This window comes from Carettochelys insculpta, chromosome 1, assembly GCF_033958435.1.
Source record: "Carettochelys insculpta isolate YL-2023 chromosome 1, ASM3395843v1, whole genome shotgun sequence".
Taxonomy (NCBI): domain Eukaryota; kingdom Metazoa; phylum Chordata; order Testudines; family Carettochelyidae; genus Carettochelys; species Carettochelys insculpta.
This window is the reverse complement of record NC_134137.1, coordinates 262914854-262941825: the sequence shown is the minus strand read 5'-3', so window position 1 is coordinate 262941825 and position 26972 is coordinate 262914854. Positions and strand designations below refer to the sequence as shown.

General features: G+C 43.8%; 1 protein-coding gene across 12 annotated transcripts in view; it reads left to right on the top strand.

Moving 5' to 3' along the window:
- Positions 1-26972, top strand: part of WNK1 (WNK lysine deficient protein kinase 1) — a 170884-nt gene that overhangs the window by 136703 nt on the left and 7209 nt on the right. For 9 of the 12 annotated variants that reach the window (XM_075006217.1, XM_075006188.1, XM_075006133.1 and 6 more), the window contains 8 exons: positions 2591-2677; positions 4205-4274; positions 10963-11036; positions 12428-13101; positions 14049-14251; positions 16152-16346; positions 17484-17576; positions 24762-24803. In XM_075006217.1, the coding sequence (XP_074862318.1) occupies positions 2591-2677; positions 4205-4274; positions 10963-11036; positions 12428-13101; positions 14049-14251; positions 16152-16346; positions 17484-17576; positions 24762-24803 (1438 nt within the window). The remainder of the gene's footprint in view (positions 1-2590; positions 2678-4204; positions 4275-10962; positions 11037-12427; positions 13102-14048; positions 14252-16151; positions 16347-17483; positions 17577-24761; positions 24804-26972) is intronic. The other 3 variants (XM_075006180.1, XM_075006163.1, XM_075006198.1) reach the window with 2 other exon arrangements.

Here is a 26972-nt window from a genome sequence, read left to right as displayed (position 1 = left end):
TTTATAGACAGTCTACTATGCCAGGTTGTTCACAATAGTATCTTGACAGAATCCTCCAGCATACTCAGGAGTGCAACAAGAATGCCTGTTACCTTTCCTGTTCTTGATCACAGTGGACTGGATTATGAACAGGACAACAGATGGCCATCAACGAGGCATTCAGTGGACACTTCTCAAACAGCTAGAGAACATTGATTTTGTTGATGATGTCGGCGTCCTTTCACACCATCATGAAAGCATGGAAGAAAAGGTCATAACACTAGACAGAACTGCCTCAGTGACTGGACTGAGCATTAACAAGGGAAAGACCATGAGGATCAACCAGTCCGGTGACACCACTATCGCACTTGGAGGGGTTAACCTGGAAGATGTGGAGCAGTTCATTTACTCGGGGAATATTGTATAGGCAGAGACAGAGAAATAAACAAGGATATCCATGATAGGGAAACCAACAGCTGTATTCAAAACTCTGTCCCATATGGAGTTTGCAAATAATATCTGCGAAGATTAAACTATCGATCTTCAACACAAATATGAAGATGATCTTGTATTGATGCGAGATCTGGCATACCAAAAGTCTTCAGATTACAAGCTACGGACATTTATGAACAGATGCCTGAGGTACATCATTTGCATTAAATGGCAACGATTTTTGTCACAAATGAGGAACTTCGGAACAGAGCAGTACAAGAACCAGTTGATATTCAAATCAAGAGCAGAAAGTGGGGGTGGCTAGGCCACACACTCAGAAAATCATCAGCCAGCATAATTTGTCAAGCTTTCAAATGGAACCTGCAAGAACGCAAAAGAGGAAGACCTTGAACAACCTGGGGATCATCTACTGAGATTAAAGAATAACAAGTAGGGTACTTCTGGAGTCAGCTGGAAGTTTTGTCCCAAGACAGAGTGAAATGGCGACTTGTAGGTGACCTATACGCCACTTGTAGTAAAATGGTTTAAATACGTATTATATCAGCATAGGAAGCCACAAACCATGACACATATTAAAGACTGCAAAACAAGTCAACTTCACTGAGGTTGTTGTACCTTGAACATTGTTAATAACACTGTGCCTTGTCTTGACTGGATTGCATGTGTCAAATTAATAAATCTAGGATGAAGATTGGTTTTGTTGGGCAGGACATCTGTGTGGGTTGGACCGGAGGTGACCTGTAAAAGTTCTAGAAAGGCATATGAAAACAAATGTGCTTGGATTTTTGTATCTGCATCTTTCTCAGTGTGAGTGTTCAGATCTCCCAGGAAAGGATCTGATGTATTTGGTTGCCACTATTGAGAAGATATCAGCAAGCAACTTTTGACTCCTTTTGTCTGTAATCTGTAAATAAGCCTAACATTTCTTGGCTCTTGTTTCTGTTGTCAGATTACAGTGCTTAAATGAAGTCCTCTTACCTGAGATGCTTCTGAGCCATTCTTGCAAACTAAAGTTTCTTATAGAAGGTCATTTTCTTGTTGCAGGGACTTGAGTTCAGAGAGAGAACAAGCTTCAAATTATACTAACTTATCACCTTATGCAGAGTTGGCAAGAAAAGTGAAGCTGTAGGCTTGCTGGAGATTCTTTTCAAGGTGGTATTAGAATTTCACCTTAATGAGCTCACATCCTGACAACTTTTTTCCACTTACTATGTGCCCATCCTGGAATGGCTCTTACGTAGGCACTGAGAATTAAGTTGTGATTTGTTTTTTGAGGCGGGGGGCTCTAATTTTTGGATAAAGCCATCTCTCAAAGAGTCATTGTCTGATGTTTTGTGTTTGTCATTGCTTAAGATCTGACCGGCTTCTTTAACCTAAGGCGGGGCACTGTCTGGTGCCTGCCTCAGGAATGTTTCTTGCTCAGATTTATGGAAGTCAGCTATGTGATCGTCCATTCACATATTTACCAACGTCTATTGTTTGGATCTATTCTCCAAGGAGAGATCATCTTGCTTGTCTAAAGTTCAGTTGTTCTTAGAGTAATAACTTGCTGCTTTTCCATTTGGGATGTTCTTTCTAGAAGTCTCCTTTTGATACTACCTTATGCTTTTGAAATGTGAAACTTGCTGCTTCTGAAGGTACTTCACCTGATTAGTACCCTGTTTGTCTACACAGATGGCTGTAGCATAGCTCTTGTCTCCATTTTAGAATGTATCTTTTGCTGTTTTATGGATAACCATTGAGCTACATGTGCTTTTACTCAGCTGGTAGCTTGAGAAGCAGGCAAATTGATTAACTTGTAACCTGGTTGGGTGCCCTCTGTAGCACATGACCATGTGTGAGGAAGGTTTGGGATGGCCTGTGTCAGGAAACACTGCCCTTGCAAATAAAAACATGAGGTCGTCAGAGGGCTCTTGATCATTCAGTTCTCAATTATGAAAATCCTAACACTAACATCTTCATAAGAAAGCTACAACTTAAATTTTCCTACCCTTTGTTTTTGTTTAAATGTGTAGCTTAGTTTACCACTGGTATATGATGTGGGAAGCAGAGATAACAGGGGTGTTGAAACTCTATTTCTTTCTATGTGATTTTGCAACCTGAATATTAAGTAACTGATGCCAAGAGACAGCAGCTTATTGTTTCCTTGTTTCTTCAGTCCCAGCAGCCTCTAGAAGATCTGGATGCTCAGTTGAGACGAACCCTGAGTCCAGAAACTGTCCCAGTAACATCTGCTCCTGCCTGTGTAAGTTTGCAGTATTGACAAATGAAGCCTCTGTTTAAATAAATGTCTACACATGTCCCTCCCTTTTGGAAGGGATATGCTAATGAGGCACTTTGGAACAGGATAATGAGGTGCTGATGTGCATATTCAGTGCCTCATTTATGTAATGACAGCCAGTTGCACATCAGAACTGCTGCTTTCAAAACAGACTGGCTGTATAGACGCAGGTGCTTTGAAATAAACCCCACACTTGGAAATTCCCTGTTCCTAAAACAAATTGGAATTAAGGGAGTTTTGAAGTGTGGCACTTATTTTGAAGTTCCGTGTCTATATAGCTAGTCTGTGTTTCAAAAGCAGCAATTCTGAAGTGCAACTGGCTGCCATTATGCTAGTGAGGCAGTGAATATGCATATCAGCGCCTCAACCTATTCCGAAGTGCCTCATTAACATGTCCCTTCCAAAAGGGAGGGGCACGTGTAGACTTGGCCTAAGAGTGCATCCTTATTTATGCTCTTGGATTGTAGCCTTCAGAAGCATGTATCAAATTCTTTTTCTTTGCAAATGATGTGACACCTCAGAGAGTGCTCTTCAGGGATACATATGTGTATGAGTTTCAAAACAGTAATTCTTGTAGTGTTTTTTTAAATAGGCTGTCTGGCCTATTGCTACAGGTGCCCTTTTAAAATAAACAAAAACATTAAACTGTGTGAGAGCCTTTGAGGATGCAGCAATATAGGAGATCAGAATAAAGAATGACCTGTGAATGTCCTGGACTGAGTCTACAAGACTCCTGGGGCAAAGGTGCAGCTCAAGTTGGATTTTGTATGCTACAAAGTGGTATAGTCCTGAAGGAGCTGTGCAGTTTTGGGTAGCTGACAAGTTTTATCTTCGTATTAGATCTTAAAATTTGTGAAGCTCCTAATCAGTACTGTTTAGAAAATGGGAGGGGTGGATGTTCACAATTCACCCCAGTAAGTTGGAAAGGAGATACCATATTCAGCTGAATGTGCCCTCTTACTAAAGTAAATGAGATTGTCTCCACGAGAAAAAAGCTGGACTACTTAGTGTAAAGTAGATATTCTGCACTAACTCCCTGTATGCACACACTTATTCCTCACCAAGGTACACAGGTACACCTAGGAACCATCTGAATTTAAGGGAGTGAATTTAAAAGTGAACTAGTTATATTATATTAAACCCTTGTATGGACAATCTCAATCAGAATGCAAGTTGCCTAAATTTAAATAGCTGTTACCATTTAAATCTAGACTCTAGCTATTTCATACCATCTTCCATGTGTAGGCTGTACTAAAACTCCTTCAAGTTACCTAAAGAAGATGGTTTGTTGACCCACTGGAAATATAATTTAAAAACATAAGCATATATCTCTACAGGTGGTTATTCATGATTCGTTGAGATGACTTATTGCTTTTGCCCATGATGATTACTTTATCCTTAAGGAAGAAGATAAAAATAGTAACTATTACAGGATGTTTTTGTAAAGCTGTGGTAAGGATCCAGGTAACAGGAGTTTCTTTGTGTTCATAGCCTGTGCCAGCAGTGGCATCTACAATGGTTACTGGAGTGGTGTCTACATCAGCACAGCCCCTGAAAGAAGGTATTTATTCTAATGCTTGTCACCTCAGGCTTCTGAGGAATGTGAATGGACTTGCTGAACAAGAGGATTTGATTGTTCTGATGTTGCAGGCTTTATTAGAGGAACTGGAAAGGCACTAGCGTTTGATGAACTAGACTGAAATTCTCCTTCTGCAGGCTGAGAGGTTCAAGGAGTTTGCCAGCTCATTTAATTTGTAAAACTCTCCAAAAACAAGCTAAATCAAGATTTACAGACTCTCTCTCTCTGTCTCTGTCTCTCTCTCTCTCTCCTAAATACACAACTTCCCACTAAGTAGCAGGAATTGTAGAGTGGATGTCTCCACTCCCTCATACTATATATTTGGCAAGAATAAGGCCACTCTATTTTGATCCTTGTGCGCCTTCTCAGCAGACCTTCATGTAAACAAAGTTGGGAAAAAGATTTGCTTTCTGGTTTTCATTTAGAGATGTCGAGGTACAGAGAGTGGACTTTAAAATCCTAAATTTATATCCAACTGCTAAACAGACATGGTACAGTTCTGTAAAGGTTCCAAAATGTTTCAGGTATAGAGCATGTATGTTTTGGGGGTTGGGGAAAGCTGTAACTAGCTAGCTCACTTAGCATTTTACAGTAGCTTGAAAATGTATTTGCTTGTACACAAGAGACTTTAGGAAGGGGCGGGGAGCGTGTGTGTATGGGCCTGGGAACATATATTGCAAACATATTTTCCTGCTTAGTTTAGTTCAGTGAACTTATCTTTTTACAAAAGAGTGCTGCTGTATTGTTGTATATTTCAAAACCAGTTAGAATTGATAACTGAGACAGCATCTTTAGTTGCCTACTTCATAATTAACCACCTCTTAAGGAATAGCTTCTAGTTCTTACATGTTTAGGTTTTAGTAATCCCTGTTAATGTTTAATCTAGTTACAGTAGATTTTGCTGAGGGGGGAATTCAAGAGAGTCCTCCGCGTGGTGAGGGAAGAAAAGGGGACATGGGCCTGCCTTCCTTTGATGGAATTAATCCTCTGGTTATGCCTTGCTTATATTACCTATATTTAAAGGTCGCCTCACTTGCGGTTCATATTCTCTAGGGTCTTGTTTGTTGCAGGTGAATGAGTCCCCTTCACTAATGAGTGTGGGATTGTCAGTAGTGGAGCCTCATGTCACTGGTATGGCCTGGTTCCCCAAAACTCATTAAGAGACAGCCTCTCTTAAGGTCATGCCTGTCCGCTCCTTCTTTGGACTCATTTCTGTCAGAGGCTTGCTCAATTATCAGCTAACTTCCTCTCCTGACACTTTTCTGAGGGAGAAGGTCCAAGGGAGAAGCAAAGTTTGTTCCTTTGTGTGGTCAGTCCTGGATGCTTTCTCCTTTTCCTTATGGCCTCCCTCAGTGGTCATATTGGGAGTGGTGGGCTGCCGTTACAGTTTAGGGTTCCATAGAGTACCCAGTTGCACCTGTGGATAGCATCTCACAACCACCATGTGCTTCTCCAGTCCTTCCAAATCAGTCTCTATCCCGGGAGGAATCTTTCAAGGAACAGGAGAGAAGGTGAGGAAGCTACTAACCAGTCTTGCTCCTTACCTCATGAGGCCATGATGCCTCTCATCTGCTGCTGATTTAAAAAGTCCCAAGAGGTCTGAGAATTGACTCCCTTTAAGGGATTGTGTGGGTGTTCGTGAGACCAGCATAAACTCTTTGCCATCCTCCATCCTGCCACTTCTGTTTGAGAAGCCTGACCTCTGGGCAAGGCTTTGTTTGAGCCTCCCAAAACAATTTATCAAACCTTGGCTACCATTTCTCCAACTTTATAAGATGGCTTATAAAAACTGTTCTTTGAGTGCTTGCTCAGGTCCATTCAAATAGGTGGTGTGTGCTCACTACGTGCACTGGGTGCCAAAAGACTTTTCCTCAGCAGAATCCGTAAGGGACCATTTCCGGCACCTCCTGGAGTGATGTACGCGTGGCATGCTATTTAAAGTGCTGCTGGACCCCTGCCACCCTCAGTTCCTTCTTGCTGCCAGTGGTGGTGGTTGAAACTGCAGTGCTATAGTTCTGTTGTCCTTCCTATTTTAATTAGCCTTTTTAGCTGTCAGGAGTTTCCCTCTAATCTGTTGTTGTTTAGAACAGTCTGTAGGTCCCTTCAGGATGTTGCCTTTGGATGGGGCATGCTGCAGTCCTCAGTTTTAAGTTATGCTTTAGTTGCCACAGACTTGCACCCGTAATGATTCACATGACACCTATTTGCAGTGTTTGGGAGAAGCACCTGGTAGTGACAAGTGCCAGATTGCAGATTTCTTGGGCCATAAAGTAAGACTGAGATGTCAGTTTTAAAGTTTTTCCTGATGGAGTCAACGCTTGCATGATCAATGTTCTGATTCAGTGCCAAGCACTAGTGCTTCGGTTCTCAGGGTGCACCATTGGGGGTCTGGCACTGATCTCTGTCATTAGCTCTGTCTTGGAAACATAAGGTGGGCAGGGGCAAATCTCCAGGTCAGTGGAAAGAAAAGGGCAACCAGGTGTCAGATATATACCCTGCTTCAGCTGCTCTGTTGAACTCCAAGGTCCCAGTTGAGTGGTGTACTCCACCCTGCTCTCCACACTTACACTGTGCAGTGATGCCCAATGATATACATTTGCTAAACATCTGAGGGGCCATTGCCTGGCCAAATGGGAGGCCTGCAAACATAATGGTTGGCACCTACCATCAACCATAGTGCCCATGTCCGTCTTCCTCTTAACATGGACCATGGGAGGGTGGGAGGAAGTGTTCTATGCTTCCCCCAGTTCCTCTCATCACCAAGGTTGTACTAAAGGTGAAGCAGAACCAGGCTTGAGTCCTCATCGCTCTGTTATGGCTATGCCAACATTGGTTCAGCATTGAGCCTTGTGGTCTCCTGCCAGGGCTCCTGCTGGCCCAGCCAGACCTACTGTGCCACGTTGTCTACTCATCCTGACTTACTTTCTCTCCACCTCATGGTGTGGCTGCTTCATGGCGGAAACTGGAGGAGTTAGCCTGCTGAGGGAGTGCAGCAAGTCCTCCTAAGAAGCTGAAAACTGATGCCCATACAGACACACATGGCAAAGTGGAGTAAATTCTTGGTGTGAGCCACAGAGACAGGTGTTTCTCCCTCGAGCCTCTGAACAAACTGTCTTGGATTACCTCTTCCATCTTGAAGCATCAGAGCCTGGTGCATGTTTCAGTCAAGATTCACTTGGCAGCAATCTCATCCTTCCATTCTCCAATTTAAGGTGAATCAGTGTTTTCCCATGATTTGACAGTCAGCATCTTGAAAAGTCTGGATCGGCTTTACCCATAGGTTGGAGCCTTTGAGCTCATGGCCTTGTGCTCCCTTTTTCACCCCCTTTGGAAGGTAACCTTCCTGGTAGTGATCAAGTTGGACAGGAGAGTCTACTAGCTACATGCCTTGACTTCAGAGCTGCCATATACTGTTTTCTGTAAGGATAAGGTATAGCTCCAGCCCCACCTGGCCTTCCTCCTCATGGTGATTTCTGCATTTCCTATGGTTTAAGACATCTTCCTCCCAGTCTTCTGAAGCTGCAAAAGACTGACAAGGAAAGGCACCTTCACACCCTAGGTGTTAAAATAACTCTTGCCTTTTACCTTGATCAGATGAAGCAGTTCCATAGGTCATCTCAGTGCTTTACCACGCATGTCAAGAATATGAAAGGGCTCCTAGTGCCTGCAAAGAGGCTCTCAGACTGAATAATCTCTTGCATCCAGATGTGCTATGGGTTGGCAGAATCCAGCTGCCACCGCTAGTGAGAGTGCACTTGAGCAGGGCACAGGCTTCTTCGGTGCTCATCTTAGCTCTTAGTGTTATCTAGGATATCTGCAAGGCTTAATGTGGTCTTTAGTTCATGCATTCATGACCATCAGGCTGGGGGTGAGTTCAGACTGCAACACCACTCTGCTGTGTGTCTTTAAACTCCTCCCTCCCCTCTCTCCCTCCTTCAGTACTGCTTGGAATCACCCACTTTGAATGGACATGAGAAAACATACTAAGACAGTTACCGGTTTCTGTAACTAGTGACTTTTCAAGATGTTGCTTGTGTCCATTCAACATTCAGGCGGGTTTTGGAGGTTAATGTTTCTCTAGTCTATGCATTTCATCTCTTAGAGATGTGCATCTCATGAGCATCTACTGAGGCAGCCTATCCCCTCGCTACAGCTCTTAACACAGTGGGGAGGGGTTCGATTCCAGTACATTTGCCCTCTTCTCTTCCCCTCCACCCATATCACTCATATCAGAAGCACTTTATTAAAAACACAAGTTCAGGATGCTGACACATCCTGCTTTAAAACTCTCCAGAGCTGGAAGATGAATGCTCTTTTGTTGATATACAGGGCACCTGTTTTGATGACCTGATTTAATCTTCTTGCAAGAAGTTTCTGTACTGTGTAGTCAGCTGGGAACATTGGACTTTTTGGACTTATTTATGAAGCTTCTGGCAATGGCAGGTGTTCAACTGCAATAAATATTTGGCTCCTCAAGGGCCACTGTCACAACAAAGTTCTTTTCACAGTAAGGAAGGCATTGAGACTGATCTTGCAGGTCCTAATGCTCCTGCAAACAGTAGCCAGAATTGAGAACAAGAAGTCGTCTTGTGGCACCTTGTAGACAGATATTTTCAAACATAAGCTTTCGTGGGCAAAGACCCGCTTCATCAGATGCATGAGTTGGGGGGTGGTTTCAGAGGAGTATTTAAAGAGTGGGGTCCCAGTAAAAGGGAGGGGCAGAGCTGACAGTCTATTCAGCAAGGTGGAAATGGCCCATTATCAATAGTACGTATCAAAAGAGGAAAAAACAAGTCAGATCAGACAGGGAGCTATGACCCATTGTCAGAGTCTAATGGGGAGATATTAACACCCAGGGCAGAGAAGCTGCTTTTGTAAGCTGCAAGCCACTCCCCAGTCTCTGTTTAATCCTTGGTTAACAGAGTCAAATTCGCAAATAAATTGGAGCTCAGAGATTGCGCTCTCCATTTGGTTTTTGAAATTTTTGTTTCAGGGCTGTCACCCTTAAAATCTGCTACTGAGTATCCAGGGAGATTGAAGTGTTCTCCCACAGGCTTCTGTACATTACCGTTCCTGATGTCTGATTTTATGTCCATTTATTTTACATAGACTGTCCAGTTGGGACAACGTAAATTGCAGTGGGGTATTGCTGACACATGATGGCATATATATTATATTAGTAGATGTGCAGGTAAAGGAGCCCCTGATGGTATGGGTGATGTTAGGTCCTGTGATGATGTCACTGGTGTAGATATGTGAGCAGAGTTGGCAGCGAGGGTTGTTGCAGGGGCTGGTTCCAGGCTTAGAGTCACTGGTTTGTGATTTGTGGTGGCTGGTAAGGATTTGTTTCAGGTTGGCAGGCTGTCTGTAGGCAAGGACAGGCCCACCTCCCAAGGTCTGTGAGAGTGAAGGATCACTGTTCAGGATGTTAAGTATCTGTTAGTCCATAAGGTGCCACAGGACTTCTTGTTCTCAAAGCTACAGACTAACATGGCTACCTCTCTGATAGTAGCCAGAATTGTCTTCCATTCCTAGGTCATCTGGCAGTTTACACCTGTTGTCATGCCACACTTGCACCTACACTGTTGATTGAAGACATTTTACACACTCAACATCCAAACAAACTAGTGTCATTCTGTGATCAGGTTCTAGAGTTGCATATCAACTGCCTAGAACTAAAAGTGGATCAGATTTGCGTGCAGACAGTTCCTTCTCATGACAGACTATACCAGCATATGCTAAATAAATTGTCCAAGAAGTAGAAAGATCTTCCCTTCTTTGTGTAGGTGCGGTAAAACTATGGAACTGGTGCAAGGTCAATCAGACTTATATTTCTGCCCCTAACTGGGTCTTCAGAACACTGGCAGACTGCTTGAGCAAATACTTTTGCCGGGATCAGATGTTGGAAACCAGTAATCTCATTCTCAACCGTAGTTACAGTACAGGGTTATTGGCATTTGAATAACTTTACGGCAATGACTATTTGATCTGTATGAAGAAAATTGCTGCTGAAGTCCAGATAATTCCATCTCCTCATCTCTATCCCCAAATACAAACCACGTTTGTGCTAATTTTGTAACAGGACAATCCTTCATCTAGAATGATTTTCAAAGAAGTTACTGCAATGACGCCTCAGTAAATTTTGCAGTTATGATGTATCTGGTGCCAAGCTGTTTGATCTCCTGTTAGTTTAAAGACATTTAGTATTTGGATTAGATAAGGCAATAAACTGGAGTAGTTCAAAATAGAACACAGCAGATGACCCTAAAGGGGGTGGACTGGAAAACAAAATTGGAGTGTTCTGGTTTGTGACTGGTCAGTTCAATGTGAGGCTATCCTCAAGTAATTCACAGCAGTACTTGGTGTAAAAAGACATGAATCAATCAGGCTCTGTTTTATTGTAGCTCAGCAATAATGCAATTAAATGATCTCTCCATTCCTGTACTTTAGAAGTCCGATAAGTTAAAGGAAGGCAGATGAGCTCAAGTAATGGCATTATGGAAAGACTGGGTGCAGCAATAATACTTGAGACCTTTCACAGATGCAAGATGTATTTAGGGCGGGCTGACCCTACCCAGAGAGACTGTTCATGTCTCAAGTGGGAGAAAGACGCAACCACTTATTTCTTCTTTTCTCTTCCCTGGCACGCTCTTCTTTTTCTCAATTGCAGCATCACAGGATGCAGAGAGCAGTGCAATGACTACCTCTGCAGGAGCTGGAGTTTTTAAAATGGGACGATTTCAGGTAGGTAACTGTTACTTTGCAGATTTACTCTATGACCAGAGCATTGATCCAGGAAACTCACTTTCCATTACGGTAAAGCAGTAAGGCGCAGATTTTTCAAGATATTTAGGTATTGATGCACACAGCATTGCAATGCTCATCTGGTTTTGGAGCGAAAAATCTCATTTCCAAAGCAGTTTAAGCACTTAAGTGCTTAAAATGCATTGGCTGCCAATTGGATTTTGCCTCGTAACCACTTTTGAAAATGAGATTGAGGTTCCTGAATCAGTTGGGCATCCTAATGCCTAAATACCTTGGAAAAATTGGAGCCTGCTTGGTTGATTGGAGCCTTTTGAGGCTCCTGGCACACCATTGTACTGGGATAGTAACAGAGAGGAAGCCGTGCTAGTCTATACACTATCAAAACAAAAAGCAGTCAAGTAGCACTTTAAAGACTAGCAAAATGGTTTATTAGGTGAGCTTTCGTGGGACAGGCTCACTTCTTCAGACCATAGCCAGACCAGACTCAATATTTAAGGCACAGAGAACCGAAAACAGTAAGCAAGGAGGACAAATCAGAAAAAGATAACTAAGGTGAGCAAATCAGAGAGTGGAGGGGTGGGGGGGGGAGGTCAAGAATTAGATTGAGCCAAGTATGCAGACAAGCCCCTAATCTAATTCTTGACCTCCCCCCCACCCCTCCACTCTCTGATTTGCTCACCTTGATTATCTTTTTCTGATTTGTCCTCCTTGCTTACTGTTTTCGGTTCTCTGTGCCTTAAATATTGAGTCTGGTCTGGTCTGGCTATGGTCTGAAGAAGTGGGTCTGTCCCACGAAAGCTCACCTAATAAACCATTTTGCTAGTCATTGTACTGGGAGGAAGTGCCACTATTGAGCCTGAAGTAAATTCTGTTTTCTATTTGTGAACTGTGGTGCCAGTTAGTTAACATGGCATTGCAGCATTTTGGATTTGTGGCCATGGTATTCTGTGGCACCTGAACTCTTAGAATTAAGACTTAGCTATGTGTCAACTTTCCTGTTAGTTGTCTGTATCTTTAATGTTAGCCATATGATGGCTGGGGTCATATTGGTGCACTTTGCTGTATCTTTGCCTATGAAGGAATCGTACTGAAAGATGTAGTTCTTCCAAGAGCAGGTGTCTTTGTGTATGAAATAAGTTTGGGATGGCTTAGCTCTGGAACAGATGGTATTTACCCTGCCTTTTCCTATAACTGTATGATGAGTGGATATGTGGCCAGGAAAAAGCAACTTACTTTGCTGTGCTCAAGGCAGCTGATCACTCTTCCCAGTTTGTGTTTTCGGCCATAGAGTTCAGTGAGAATTGGTCATGTATATATTGCTGCAAAGGGTTCAGAATGCTGTGCTTACTTAGTGTTTCCAACACTTCCAGGTGTCCATGGCAGTGGATGATGTGTTGAAGGAGAGTGATAGTAAACCTGAAGAAACTAAGCCTGTGTGTTTTGATACCTCTTCTGATTCATCTTTGTCTGGCAGCAGCCCAGAGAGTACTCTTGTGAAGCAGACTGCCAGTGTCACAACAGAGGTTCTCACTGGTGCCTCCTTAGATGCAACAGATGGTGTTGTTTCACATACATCTCCTGCCAAACAGTTGCCATCAGAAGCGGGGCAGCCAGTTAAGGTTGGGCGCTTTGAAGTGATGACAGCAACAAACCAAGTGGGCCGCTTTTCTGTGTCAAGGACTCAAGATGATGTCACCTGTGTGGCGAAGGAATCCCCAATGACTATTCCTCTTTCTGTGGATTCAGAACACGTTTCTTCTCATGGCATGACTCCAAAGAAAGAGGTGCTAGAATTGGTGGAGCCCAGGCACTCTCCACTTCTGAATGGGCCATCATCTGATGTGGAGGCTGCGTTCCTGAGTGGATTGGCTAATGAACTGGATGATGGCTCAGGTAGCCCAGACTTTCTCCAGCCCCTGGGTTCAAAGATCAGCCTCCCCATTCAGAGCCTTAGCAACTCGTTCAATTCTTCATATGTGAGCAGTGATGAGTCGGATATTGAAGATGAAGACTTGAAATCAGAGCTACGACGGTTGCGAGAAAAGTAAGATTTCTTTTTTTAAGAATGATGCTGATTGTGTGAATTGCATAGGTAACAGTTTTAGTTTGAATTTCTCCTCTTTGTGGCAGGTCAGGGCTCTCAAAGGAAAAGGCAAGGGGGAGACTTTTTTAGAGCAATCCTCTGTTAAATACACTTTTCTGTAGAAATTGCCAGAATTTTTATGTAGGGATAAAATTAGCTTATTGATAAATGACTGTGGTGGTCTCTGTAAATACACACCCATCCTTTATTATGAAGTTTTAACTGATATCTCTTGTGATTACACATGTATGACCAGATGTCATAATCTGGTGCCAAAATTTTCTTTGAAAACAAAACTGATTGGTGAACCTTCTACAGATATTCAATGTTTTTCTTCTTGGGTCCACAACTGTAAGGTCCAATAGGTCAGAGAAGACTGAACTGCCTGAGTTCTTATGGTGTTTTGTAAGGCAAGCTAGACTCCATGCATAAGTGTCTGAAGTAGTTAGCTGGCATTTTTGCTTCTTATATGTAACAAGACATCACAAGAATCTGAGACTATAACAAGTCTAGTGGAAGTTCCAAAGCCCCTGTGTCTTAAAGTGAGAGTGAATCTTGCTAACCTTACAGTGTTTATACTGAATCTCCAGACCTTATTGATGATCTTCCCCTGTTTCTCTTCCTGGCTTGGATGCCTGAAATCAAGCTCTTGGGGTCACAGATGACCCTTGTACTCATCGTGAGGAGTAAAGGAGATTGAAGGGAGAAGTTCTCCCATCCACCTTCCCTTGCATAGACACAAATTAGCCGAGCACAGATAAGTCAGTTTTACCTGCACAGTTGTAGCTAGAATTTCATATGTGCAGTTGACTTTCTTGGTCTAGGATAGACATAGCTGCAGAAAGGAAGCAGTTCAATGGGGTGGGACAGAACTTGTTAAGTTCTCATATGTGTCCTTATTTCTTTAGGCACCTTAAAGAGATTCAGGAGCTGCAGAGTCGCCAGAAGCAGGAGATTGAATTGCTATACACCAAACTGGGCAAGGTCCCTCCTGCAGTAATCATTCCTCCAGCTGCTCCTCTCTCAGGGAGGAGGAGGAGACCTACAAAAGGAAAAAGCAGCAAATCCAGCCGCAGCAGCTCCCAGGGTAATAAGAGCCCTCAGCTGCTTGGTAAGGAGCTCTGACATGCAGGGCAGATTGTTCAGAAGCAACTTTTTGATTCTTCCTTAACTTTTTTTTTTTAAAGTAGATTATGGGGACTCCCTCACTCCTTAGATTGATGGGTGGGGTTGGTTGGTTAGTTGGGATATCTTGACTGTTTCTCAGAGGAGTCTGTCTCACTGTTTTGGCATGGCATATGAGTCTACCATGTTTAGTCTAGCCTTTTTCCTATAATGGCCTTTTTCCTATAACCCTTACTAACAGTGTTTTGTAGTCTCACTGGCCACTTTGGCTTTTTAAATTAGAATTCAAATATGTTGTCTTTCTTGGGAGAGCATTTTGAAAACCTTACACTCCTAATTGATCTTGCAGAGGTTAATCATAGTGTTTCCACTGGCAAAAGCTGGGGATTCTAGCATCAAAGGATAAATTCTGAAGCATGGGGGAAGAGTCAGGCAAACTTATTTTTTAGTAGGACCCTTGGATGCCTCCCATTTAACTTATTTGTTGTAGTCACATTTAAAGATGCACTTCAAGACTGGAGCTCATTGTCCAGTGTAAGGTAACTGTACTTGGTGATACTTCTGTTCCTTTGCTGTTGCAGATATCTTTATTTTCTGTAATAGGTGCTTAACCGTATAGCATTTCCTTATCTCAAGGAAGTTCTAATCTCATTTATTTCTCCTGTGGGAGTGACTGCAGTGTCACAAATTAAGCATCTTGTGTAATTACAGGATTAAATGATGAAAGAGATTGTGAGGGAAGTCATGCTAATTAAAAAGAACAACAGTTTTTTTTCCTAACTAGCAACAGTAGTCAGAAAAATAGGTCCATGAAAATGAAACTTCCTTTCCCAGCATGTGGAAAATCCCTTTAACACCCCTAGAATGCCATTTAGCACATGGATATGGGAAGACCAGTGGTGTGAATGGCAATATTTGTTGAAGTGTTTGCAATGCCTCGTGAGACACAGCAGGGCACTTGTCTTCCATTGAATTTTCTTTCTACAAGCTATGTAAATTGTCTTTGTGAAATGGATTGATGGTCTGCCCAGCAATTTTTGTGTTAATTGGCCTGCCTGTTAGTGGTCTCAGTGGGAAGACCAAGGACTGAATGTGCAGTTGGTACTGAACTTCCATTTTACTGACCGAAGAGGTGCCTCCAGGTCAGTGTTGAGGTACATTAGCAGAGTATTTTGGGAAAGCTTGCATTGTCTGTACCTCTTCTCTGATATAGGATTTTTCAGTCAGTGCTGTCAGCTTCTCAGATTGCAACACCAAACTTATTTTAAGTGACCACATTTATAGGGGGTATACCAAGGACTTATTAAACATTTCACTTTTCTAAGGCTAAAATGCAAGAATCCCAGCTGTCGTATCTTCTCTGGGGACTGTTACATGAGTTATATAGGCAGGCATCTGCTAAAGTAATGGCACCTGTTCTCCCGTGCTCTGTCACTTGTGCTGCTTACTTGTGCTCTGACATGCTGTGTAAGAGCTACCCTGACACATGCTTGTGAGGCAGAACAGGGTTGCCAAAGGCCTTTGTAAAACCCCATTACTCCAAATTCTACTCTTGGCTCCTTTGTTAGCAATGATAAAGATCCTTTGGTAAGGCATAGTAATCTAACTACAAGAATCCTGCAAAAGGGTGAAGAACCTTCCCTGAAGGTGGCCTGCTGACTTCACATTCTCAGCATTTCTACCTTGTCACTTCTACAAGTCCCTTGCAATGATACAGGTTTTAGTTCTCATGTGTACACTGCAGATTTTACCTGCTAAATCTCCCAAGCATTTGTCAGCTACTGTCTTTCTTCTGTTCATTGGAACAGCAGAAAAGCTTCTGAGGTGAGGTAGGGAAACTGAATGTCTAATGTTCACTGTCCTGATGAAAATTTCATTTTTTATAGGCAACCTGTCTGCTCAGAGTGCCCCCTCAGTCTTGCCCCCACAGCAGACTCTTCTTCCTCCTGGTACTGTGCCAGAGACTGGACAAAACCATCTGTTACAGCCCCTTAAACCATCTCCTTCTAGTGAGAACCTCTACTCTGCCTTTACCAGTGATGGTGCTATTTCGGTACCAAGTCTTTCTGCACCAGGCCAAGGTAAGAACTTGTATGGAATTTATGCTAAGGCATGTATCAAAAGTTTTCAGCTTGGGGACATCTGAGACGCACAATGTAGTAGATTGAATTCAGGGTATGGCCTATGCTTAGAGGCTGATCAAGGTGTTTGTAAGGCTTAGCACACTATTTACAACTAGTTTTCTAAGTTTTCAGGGTGGGAAAGTGAGGTATTGAAGGGATAACATAGTACTCCTTCTGTTCTAATGGCACCACTGAAAGATATGAAAAACTGAAGAGTGAAAAAACTCAGAAAATGCAGCAAACTCCTGTGGTTGTATTGGCTTAAAGATTCTTAGAACAGGGATGTAATGTATGAGCACACTGTATGGGGGTAGTTAATAGCTCTCTTTTCCTTATAGCCCTCAGATTGGGCATTAATGTTCTAATACCTTATCAAAAGGATAAACTAGTCTCTGGGGAGGCTCTGCTTGGTATTTGGGAATCTCCTTTCTTCCACTCATTTAAAAACTGTTGGTCTATTTGTGAATTGCTTTATTCATTTCTGTGATTCACAATTGTTCCATACAAACTATTTTATAAATATCCATTGTAAATATTCCCATGGGACCAGGGAAGTGCAGCAGTCTCAACAAGCTGCTGCTGGTGGTTTTGTTTGAATTGCAGGGTATGGAGTTAAATGTGGGGACTGACAGCAGAAAAGGGTCGACAGGTAGAAGAATGGAAGTTGGAAAGTTTCTCCTTCATAAACTTTTCCTTTTGGGGTTTTTCTGCCCCTTCTCCACTAACCTGCTGTGGAAATAGTAGAGTTACCAATCTGTAACGTCATGTGTCCCAAAATTGTGCAGTCGTATGTAATTGAGAGAGTGCCTTTGCCGGGATTTAGACTGTACTGTGGAGCACAGCCGTATTCCTACTGGATTAGATATTGGAAGGTGGCACTGTTTTAGCAAAAAACCCAAACTTGCCATGTAATGATTGGAAGAAGTCCTTGTTCCTTGTACTGTGTATAAAACCCCCTACTCCAGCTCTTGAGGCTTGTTCTTGTGTGTCATGTTACTGCATTTCACCCCTCCGACCTCAAGTTGCTAACATCTTGTAGTTGTGTTCTGTCTCTTCTCTCCTTTCTCCGGTCTTCCCTCTTTTGTTTTATCACAGGCTGTGCGAAGTTTAACTGTGCATCTGAGCGGGTGACGTTCAAGCCTGGTGGCAGGAGGACCCGATTTCTGAGTACGCCCTGCTTGGCTCTTTGTGTGTAACACCTTTACTCCTTCCTTGTCTTCATTTTTTTTCTGCTGCTTGGATCTGATGTCTCATTCAGCCCATTTTCTTCTGCCTCCTTGTATTCCCCCCCCCCCCACCCACACTTCATGGCTTGGCTTAACTGCTCTTAATACACCTTAGAAGTTTGGGTTCTCACATTAACGTGTGTAATATAGCCTTTAGCAAGGTCCAAATAATTCTGGTAAACTTTTAGGAAAACTTGTCTTTGGCAAGTAGTGTCCTTTAAGGAATTAGCAGTGTATGGAGAGTAGGGGTCATAAGATATATGAATATATAGGTCTTTCTTTTATTATTTGATTAGGATTGCTGTAGGCTGCAGTTGTTGACATGTAAGAGACTTCTCGGGGGGGAAAATCTGGTTCTTGGTGGTATTAAGAGGGAGGCAATGAGAGAGGGCAGTCCATTCCAAATTACAGCAATGGGGGTGTGTCTAGTGTGTACTGTCTTTCCCAGTAGGATCAAGTAGCTGTCTTAGTGAGAGTGTTAAATGTGTGTGGCTTTCTACAGCAACCCATCACTGTGCAGGGTAGGTAAACCTCTGCATGCTTTCCCAGACTTTCTCAGTGTAAAGGCTGAGGTAATCAGCATTGCCTTTCTCATAATCAGTTACTAGCAACTAAAACTAGCACTTTTTGACGGTATTAGCCATGTGTGCAAAGGAGCACTCAGGCCAAATGATCACATTCTGTATTAATAGTCACAGTACCTATGTTCAGAAAGGGGTCTTAATATTGGGGGCTGGAGACAGATTAAATGTGCCAGAGGATGGTGGTGAGATGAAAACTTCAAAATGGAGTTGGGGGGAGGGAGTAGGGTGGATTTTTGATGTATGAGCCTCAAACTTCTGATGTAGTTATTTGAAGTGTTGAAATGCATGGGCTAAAGCTGCAAAAAGTGTGCTTTTTTCCCTGGGAGTGATACAAAATCCTACTATCCATCTAATGTAGACAGGATCTTTGAGTGCTGTGACACCACCTCCCCCACCCAAAAATGGCTGAGAGCTGGAAGCCCTATCAGAGGACTGTCATTTGCCACATTTCACATATGTTCCACAGACTTGTGGCGTTTGGCATCCTACAACTAGTAGTAGCTTAGCTGGGCTTAGGAATCTTTGTGGATGAACTCCTATGAACAAAATAACCATTACAGAGCGAGCTTTCTGCAGAGGCAGCTGCAGTGGAGCCAACTAAATTGTTTGTATTGAGGAGGGTGAGAAGAGTCCTTGATGAGTTTTGCAGCAATACTTTTAACGCAGTATTGAGAATAAATGCACCATTAGTGTGTAACTGCTTGTGTAACTTTTCTCCTTTCCTTGCTGCCCGGCTTCTGAACCATGCAGCTTTAAAAGCTTCAAGCATGTAGTTCAAGATATTGAGGGGATATGCAAAGAATGTCCATTTGGATTTCCAAAATTTATAGTTTCTTTTCCTGGAACTAGTTAAATTTGTAGAAAATATGGGAAAGCATATATTTTAGTCTTCCTGTACCTTTTTGGAAAGAAGAGTAGGGTGTTGCTGTTGCACACTCAACCTCTGAGACTGGCATTGTGAGCTGCATGTATTCATTGTTAGTGCTTTCTTACATGCTGTTGCATTGTTAGGTTGTCACAGGCTGCGTCTACACTATGAGATAATCAATTATATAATAAATTTGTATTTAATCTCGATATTATGAATTCTAATAGTGTCCACAAAGCTTCTTGAAATTTGACCCACCTTTTCTCAGTGTCGAATCTCTGCTTCCCAATGGCCACGTGCAAGTTCAACAGCATAAACACAGCATTGTGGGTACCTATCTGACAGTGCCTTACCCTCGGTTGCTTGTGGGTGTTTCATATTGGAATCCCAGAACTCCAAGCGCTATCCCAGAATTCAGTGCATCACTAACTGAGCAAAAAAAATGGAGATTGCACCATTTCCTGCTGCAGCATTCCAACGCAAGTATGGATCCACAAACACTCAAACTCATAGCACTGATTGTTTCGGTATCCACAGCAGCTGTCACGCAATTTGTCCTTCAATTCCAAAGCTTGTGGCGCTTATGTATCCTGGGTGGTGGTGGTGGTGGTGGTGGTGGTGCTGCTGCTGCTGCTGCTGCTCTTGCTGTAGATGGTGATGATGAGGATGGTGTTTTGGAATAGCAATTGTGCCAACTGTGGTCCAAGAACGCAGAGCTGGTGGCTGACATGAATGCATTGATAGTGGAGCGATGTATTTGGACTCGAGACCTGCACATTCTGATGGATCACATCGTTTGAGTCCTCGGATGATCAGCAGTGGGTGCAGAACTTTTACATGTGCAAGTCCACCTTTGTGCAACTTTGATGTGCTGACCACCTCCCTGAAGCACAGTAACACCAAAATGGGGCAGGCTGTAATGGTACAGAAGTGAGTGCCAATTGCACTGTGGAAATTTGCAACTCCTGACAGCTATCAGTCAGTGGCAAATCAGTTTGGGGTAGGCAGATCTACAGTGGGGTCCGGGGTAATGGAGGTGGCCCATGCCATCTGTCGGCATCTCCTCCTGAAGATGGTGACCCTGGGGGACGTACAGGGCCCAATGAATGGCTTTGCTGCCTAGGGCTTTTCTAATTTCAGTGGGCAATAGGTAGCATGCACATCCCCATCATGGCCCCATCCCACCTGGCCTCAGAGTATATTAATCAAAAGGGGCACTCCTCCGTGGTTATGCAGGGGTTGGTAGATGACAAAGGACATTTTACCGACATCAGCGTTGGCTGGTCAGGGAGGGTTCATGACGCGTGCATATGTCGAAATTCAGGATTGTACCGAAAACTCCTGGATGGGACTTTTTTCCCTGATTGAAAAACCAAAATTGGCAATGTGGAGATGCCCATTTTTTTTATATTGGGTGACCCTGCTTACCCTCTGCTTCCCTGCGTGATGAAACCCTACATAGGTGCCCTGGACCCCAGCAAGGAAAACTTTAATTACAGATTGAGCAAGTGCAGAATGATCGTGGAATGCACTTTTGGACGTTTGAAAGTGATGTTCAGATGTTTATTGACCTGTTTGGACATTTCTGAAGCTAATGTCCCCACTGCTATTACAGCGTGCACTATTTTGCACAAGACACGTGAAAGTGGGAGACTTTCCAGACTGTCTGGGATACCAAAGTGGAGGCAATAGACGGCTTACTCACGGCCATCTACGCTGCCATCCACCAGTACCCATGCTCAGGCTGCAGCAATAAGGGACGCTTTAAAAAAACAGCTTTATGAATGATCTAGAATGCAGATGGTACCTCTGTATGTCTCTGCCGTAATGTCAATAAATCAACAGTGCTGTAATGAATGAATGATCTTTGGTGGGAGGGGGTTAAGTTAATAAAAAGAATATGCTGTGCCTTCAGCACCCCACCCCCTACGCCCAGTTCCCTCAGCCACGCATCTGCAGGCAAGAGTTTCACTGCCCACCTGTACTGTCAGTGGCACTCACCCTCCCCCAACCACCCGGTTCCCTCAGCTGTGTCTCTGCTGAAGACAAGGAAGTATCACTGGGCAGCTGTGCCTTCAGTGATGCTCACCCTCCCCCCCACCCCCACCCCCAACAGCACTGCAGGACAAGAAATCACACCAAGCTCAAAGTCATGATTTTTATTTTGAAGGGAGGAAAGGTTTAACTGGCTGGGAAAAGAGGCCTTGCAGTGACCCTTGGGGGCTGAAGCAGCAGGGTAGTCTTGCCCTCCCTCCGGACCCTGACGACGGGGGCGAGTGCTCTCTCCTCGGGGGACTTGTTGTGGGGACCGTGACAATGGGGGATAGGCGCCCTCTCCTCAGGGCACTTCGGCCACTGGGTATCAGCTGATGCCCTTCTGGTTTGGGAGTCCCTCTGCAACTGAAGCAGGGAGTGCAGGATCTTCATCTGCTCAGTAACAGCTGTTACGAGCTTTGATGCGACCTTGGGCTGCTTTGCTGCAGCCTCATTGATCTTTGACAATTGTTGCTGCTGCAGGTCAAGCAGTCTCTTGTTAAAGTTAACTTGACTCTGACACCTCTCAGCTATACTGCGATACCACTGAGCAGTGTCCTTTGTCAAGTTCTTGTGCTCTGCCTGAGTGCCTTGCATGTGCTGCAGGATCAGATCTTGTTTGCACTTCCTGCATCTCCTGGTTTTCTCTGCAGCATTGGGCACTGGGTCTGGAAAATGAAGGTCAAAATTAAGATACAACTGACGTAATGTGCTTTGAAGTGCAATGAATGGGTCTTTCTGCGTACTATAAGTGAAAGTGTGCTTTGGAAGGACACATGGGTTATTAAGGATGGGACAGTAAGTAGGCATTTCACAATTCCTCACTTGCCATCACTTCTCCAGTATGTTGCTTTGTGGACATAGTAAGTTATAAGCAATTGTTCTCTTTTGGTGGGAATGGGAAGATCTGCAAAGCAGGGGCAGCTGCCAGGTGTCGTGGGTGGGTGTCCTGTGACAGTGACAGATGGACAGCTGCATGTTTGGGGGGGGCAGGTTTTGATGCACAATAAAAATAATGTAAAGGAAAAAGTTGGATGTAAAGGAACATGGGAGAGGAATCTCCCTCGTGGTTCAGGGGGATTCCTGAGAACTGAAAACCAGTGCTTGGAAAGGGACATGGGAGGGAAAATGCCCAGCAGAGCCTAACAGCTGCATGGTGCTCAGCAGTCCTGCAAAATCAAAAGAAACCCTGGGGGAGTGGGGATTGGAAGGGGAAAAGCCTAGCAGAGCCTGGCAGCAGCATGGCATGGGGGCCAGGGGTGGGGTGCAGAAATGAAAACTGAGACAAAATGCTGCTTGGAGACAGTGTCGCGTGGTGGGGAACGGAGCATCTGCTGGCTGCTGCAGGCCAATATTAAGGGACAGGAAGCATGTTTTTTTTTAAAAAAAAAAAAAAAAAAGTGAATTGCTGTGCTTCCTCAGGTTGCCAAAGAAGACCTCACCCTCCTAAAACTAACAGATATGGAGAAAGCCCAGCTAGTCCAGCTGTGTGACTAAAAGCCTGGAAAATTTGCTAAAATACTTGTGGTGCCATGACACCAGATTGCTATCTGGTTGCCTGGCGTGGCAAGGTGTGCCACCATGGAAGCCGCAACAAGTCAGGCCTACCCAAGCATCTTGTAGGGGAGGGCGGGGGATAGAGTGCCTAGATGAGGCTTTCAAGGAGGTCTCCAAAAAGAAGCACTCCACCCCAAGAAACATTGATGCTGTTCTGTGGGGCAGAGAAGCACAGATAGCAAACCTGTAGCTATGCAAAACTCTACAGCTGTACCCTCCCTCAGCCTGCTTCTAGCATGTAGGATAAAGACTCACCAGAACCACTAGCTCCAGAGGGCTTGGGGACTGGTTCCAGGTCTATGGTGAAGAGCTCTAGGCTGTCCAGAACAACTTGATCTGTTCCCTGCTCGCTGCTCCTTTTCCTCTTCTCCATTTCCGCCTTCTTCCGGACCACACTGCTCCTCCGTGCTCATGTTGGAATGCATACCAGGGCCTCCACAAATATCATAATTCACTCCGGGCTCTGCGGTGGGCTTGCTTGCCAGAAGCATGTGGAGCTGTTGATAATAGCGGCAGGTCTGTGGAGCTGCCCCTGACCGCTGGCTGGCTTCCTGGACTTCTTGATAAGTCTGCTGGAGTTCTTCAACCTTCACCCAGCACTGCATAGAGTCCTGGGAGTAACCTTGGGCTGCCATCTCGCACGCCATCTGCTTATAGATGGCCACGTTTCTCTTGGCCACCCAATGTCTTTGCCACCAGTTGTTCTCTCCAAATGGCAATGAGATCCAGAATCTCCTGATGGGTCCAAGCTGGGACTCCCTTGTGAACCTGAGAAGTGCGAATCAGATCACTACCCTGAGTGCTCATTATGGCAGTACAGGGCTACTGATGCTCGCTAACGATGCAGTGTGATGCAATGCGATGGGCAAAGGAATTTTTTCGTAGTGGATGCCTTCTTTATTTGCAGGGCTGGGACACTAAATTCCAATTCAAATTTTAATTCAAATTCAATCCAGACTTTACTTTGACCTTCTTCCTGCACACCTGACGGCAGTGTACAACGAAGCAGCAAAACCTGGAGGGTTGCTGCATAGCTTTATGGGATACATATGGGACACTTCTGGAGGCTAACAAATTTGAATTAAGGACATGGTGCTTCCACACTAGCCTTAATTTGAGATTTCAAAGTCGAGATAGACTTTTATATGTGCCCGTCATATTGATGTTCTGTGATGGGCATTATGGCTCAATAAATTGAGTTAACAGTAGTACGTGTGAAGACAGTCATGTTCTAATACCGAGCTAAAGCCTTGAGATTTGAATTTATCTCATAGTCTAGATGCAGCCACAGTCTGTCATCTTGAGGTAAGCTATAAAGCTTCCCTTGGCATGGTGAGATGGATTGTTTTCACTCTGAAATTTGGAATTGGTGGATGGGCCTTCTGAAAAGTTTATTGTAGCTGTTCTGTAAAAGTGGTTAATGCTTCTGGTTAAAGAGTTTGGTTTGAATGCTCAGTTTTACGGGCTGCTTGCTTCCTGGAATCTGAAATGCTGTCTCAGCCACTTCTAGAGGCTGGGGGAAAGACTTCTAGTTAGAAACAACAATGAAGAGAAATAGTTTTTTGCTCAATAACATGTTCTTAACCATGCAGCTGGAGGAGCAGATGGGTACAGGCTCAGCGTGGGAATCCATAATGTTTGCACCAGGGCTTCAGAAAATACGGAAGGGGGTTACAGATGGTGAGAGTACATGATCCACTACTGGACCTCTGAGTACTCCACAAATGTTCAGGTGAAAGCCAAGAGGGACACTTCCCTTTTACAGATAGAGGTGGAAGATTTTTTTTGCTGTTCCTCTTGTGGTAAACAGGCAGTTACAGATATGTACCTGCCCTAAACAGTAGCCTATCCCTAACATTCTCAAGATACCACTAGATTTCAGAGAACTGTAAGTCTCGTTTTTGTGCAAGACCACAAGTGATGAAACACTGTCTTGGGTATTTCCATAGAACAATCCCGCTGGGTCTCAGTGTAACTGCAGCCTGTGGCAGTACCCAGCTGTACCATCTCCTCTTTCTCACTGGTATTTATATGCTGCTTGCTGATATTAAACAATTCTCACTGTTTCTCTTATTTAACAAATTACTTTCTCTTTGTGCTTCAGGGAAGATGGTGAAAAAAGTCTGTCCTTGCAACCAGCTCTGTAGTAATTATCTTATTTCTGTTACTTCTGGTCCCTATTGCAAAGCTGTTCATGATTTTTCCTCTGATCAATGCAGCCTAACCTCTGAGTCTGTCTCCAGCACAGCATCTGTCTCTGTTATCCCATCTAATTTATGTTCCTTTGTTAACATGTCAGTATTCTGGCTGCCTTTTCATTTTTTCAGACTAGAGGGAAATGAACTTTTTGTTCAGTACTGTAGAGGCTTGCTGGCCCTTAGCTTAGCTGTGGACCATCTTGCTGATTGGTAATGATAGTGAATTGTGAAGTAGGGTCATTTGCCCACAGTAGCACTGAGGGGCTGAAATGACTCCTTTTGTGCAGCCTTGTAATGACTTTGGTGAAGGAGTTTGCCTATTCTGTTTCTTGATTCCACTCCTTCAAGATCATAACAGGTAAGGCTAGGCCACTAAGTTGCTTCAGCGTGTTCCCCCCCAGAGGAGCAATTTAGATATGGCCAGTCCTAAGTGTGCCAGTATTGGCTAATGTCTTTGAGAGTGGGTACTCAAGCAGGCATCCAAGGGAGGAATAAAACGGGGACAGAGGATGAAAGCATGATGGAGTCACAAGCTGAGGAAAAACCACTTTTTTGTTTCATATCCTTCATTCTGTCACCAGACAAGAAACCGGGACATTTGCTGTGACTGAGCAGAACTGGAGGGGGATTGTGTCCATTGAATGCCATGAATTGAAGCACCCCTTTTCAGACTCTTCTGGATGGCTTTAGGTTTGGATTAGAACAGAATAACCAACTTGTGAAATTTCAGAATTTGAGGGTGTTGAATAAAATACTGTTAAATGAGCCCTGTCTTGTTAGCAGCTCACATTTTACAGAACATCCCAATCCTACTCTGGCCCTGCTAAGAGGCTGAGACAGGTGTTCCATTTTAGTTAACAAAATCACTTTCTAAAAAAGCTACTCAAAGCAAGCATTTCAAAATGCTTGTAAATCCCATTGCATGTTCACTGGAGAAAACACTGTTGTCTCTTGTCTAAATGTGCCCATCATGGGTATGAACAATAATAGCTGACCCAGATGTAACTGGGTGTGTAGCATAAATATATTGAGCAGCAGAGTGCAAATGATTGGCCATCAGGAAGGGATTGAGAGGTGCTGGTTCCTGCATGAATTCTTGATGTGGAATGTGATCTTTTTCTCTTTTGGTACCTTCTCTTAAGTACCTTTTGCTTTGTCATTTGTGCCTATTTATATGATTTCCAACTTTACGCTTTCACTTGCCTTGCTACTTTGTCAGGTAATTGTTCCAGGCCCCTTTCACATTGCACATGCTCGACGTTCCCTCAACTTCCTTAGCACGTTACACAGTATGGTCCTTTTTTCTCTGTTCATTTGGAACTCCTACCACATATGTTTGTTAGAGAGGCCTTCTGTTCTCTTCCCCTTCATCTGTAATTGCTGCATGGGGCTCCCTGCTCCTAAGGATTACACTCCCTGTTAGGTACTGTAGATGGGGAGAGGGTTTTGTGTTTTCTAGGCAGTGCTGAGAGAGGGGATAACACTACTCACTCCAATAGCATGTTGCTCAGTTGCCACAGGAAATAAGTGTGGTGCCATTCTTCAGTGTTGCGAGAGAAGACCCGTGCCAGCTGAGATTTGGAGAGGTTGATACTCTTTCGTAGCTGTGATAATCTTGAAGTTAGATATCTAGGGAAGTGAACAGCAGACAGCCACTTCATTGGCTTCAGGCAGTGAGTGATTTTTGGCTCCTAGATTTGTTCAGTAGTAAGATGGCAATTTCAGTTTTGGATGGTTTTGGTTCTAGGACTTCAGATATACCTGTTCAGAAAATCTGTGTTTTTGCAGATGCTGTCTAGATTGCAGCCTTAGTAGCCCAGATCCTTGGCCTTCAAAACTGCTTCTTGCCCTTGATTCTTTTTGGCCAGTGATGACCACCAGTGCTCCCTCTACTGCCTTGAGAGGCATGTATCTACTGCCCCTTCACCAGCATAACACAGCAGGGGCAAGAGCTCTGACTTCAAACACAAATACTGAAGCTGGCAATCTGACTACAGTCAGATCAAAGCTAGGGAGACCCTCCCCATATGTCAAGCAGAATTGAGAAGGAACGTACCACCTAGTTCTGACCCTAGTGCAGAGGAGATCAGATGGAAGGAACTTTTTGGTTGCCCCCC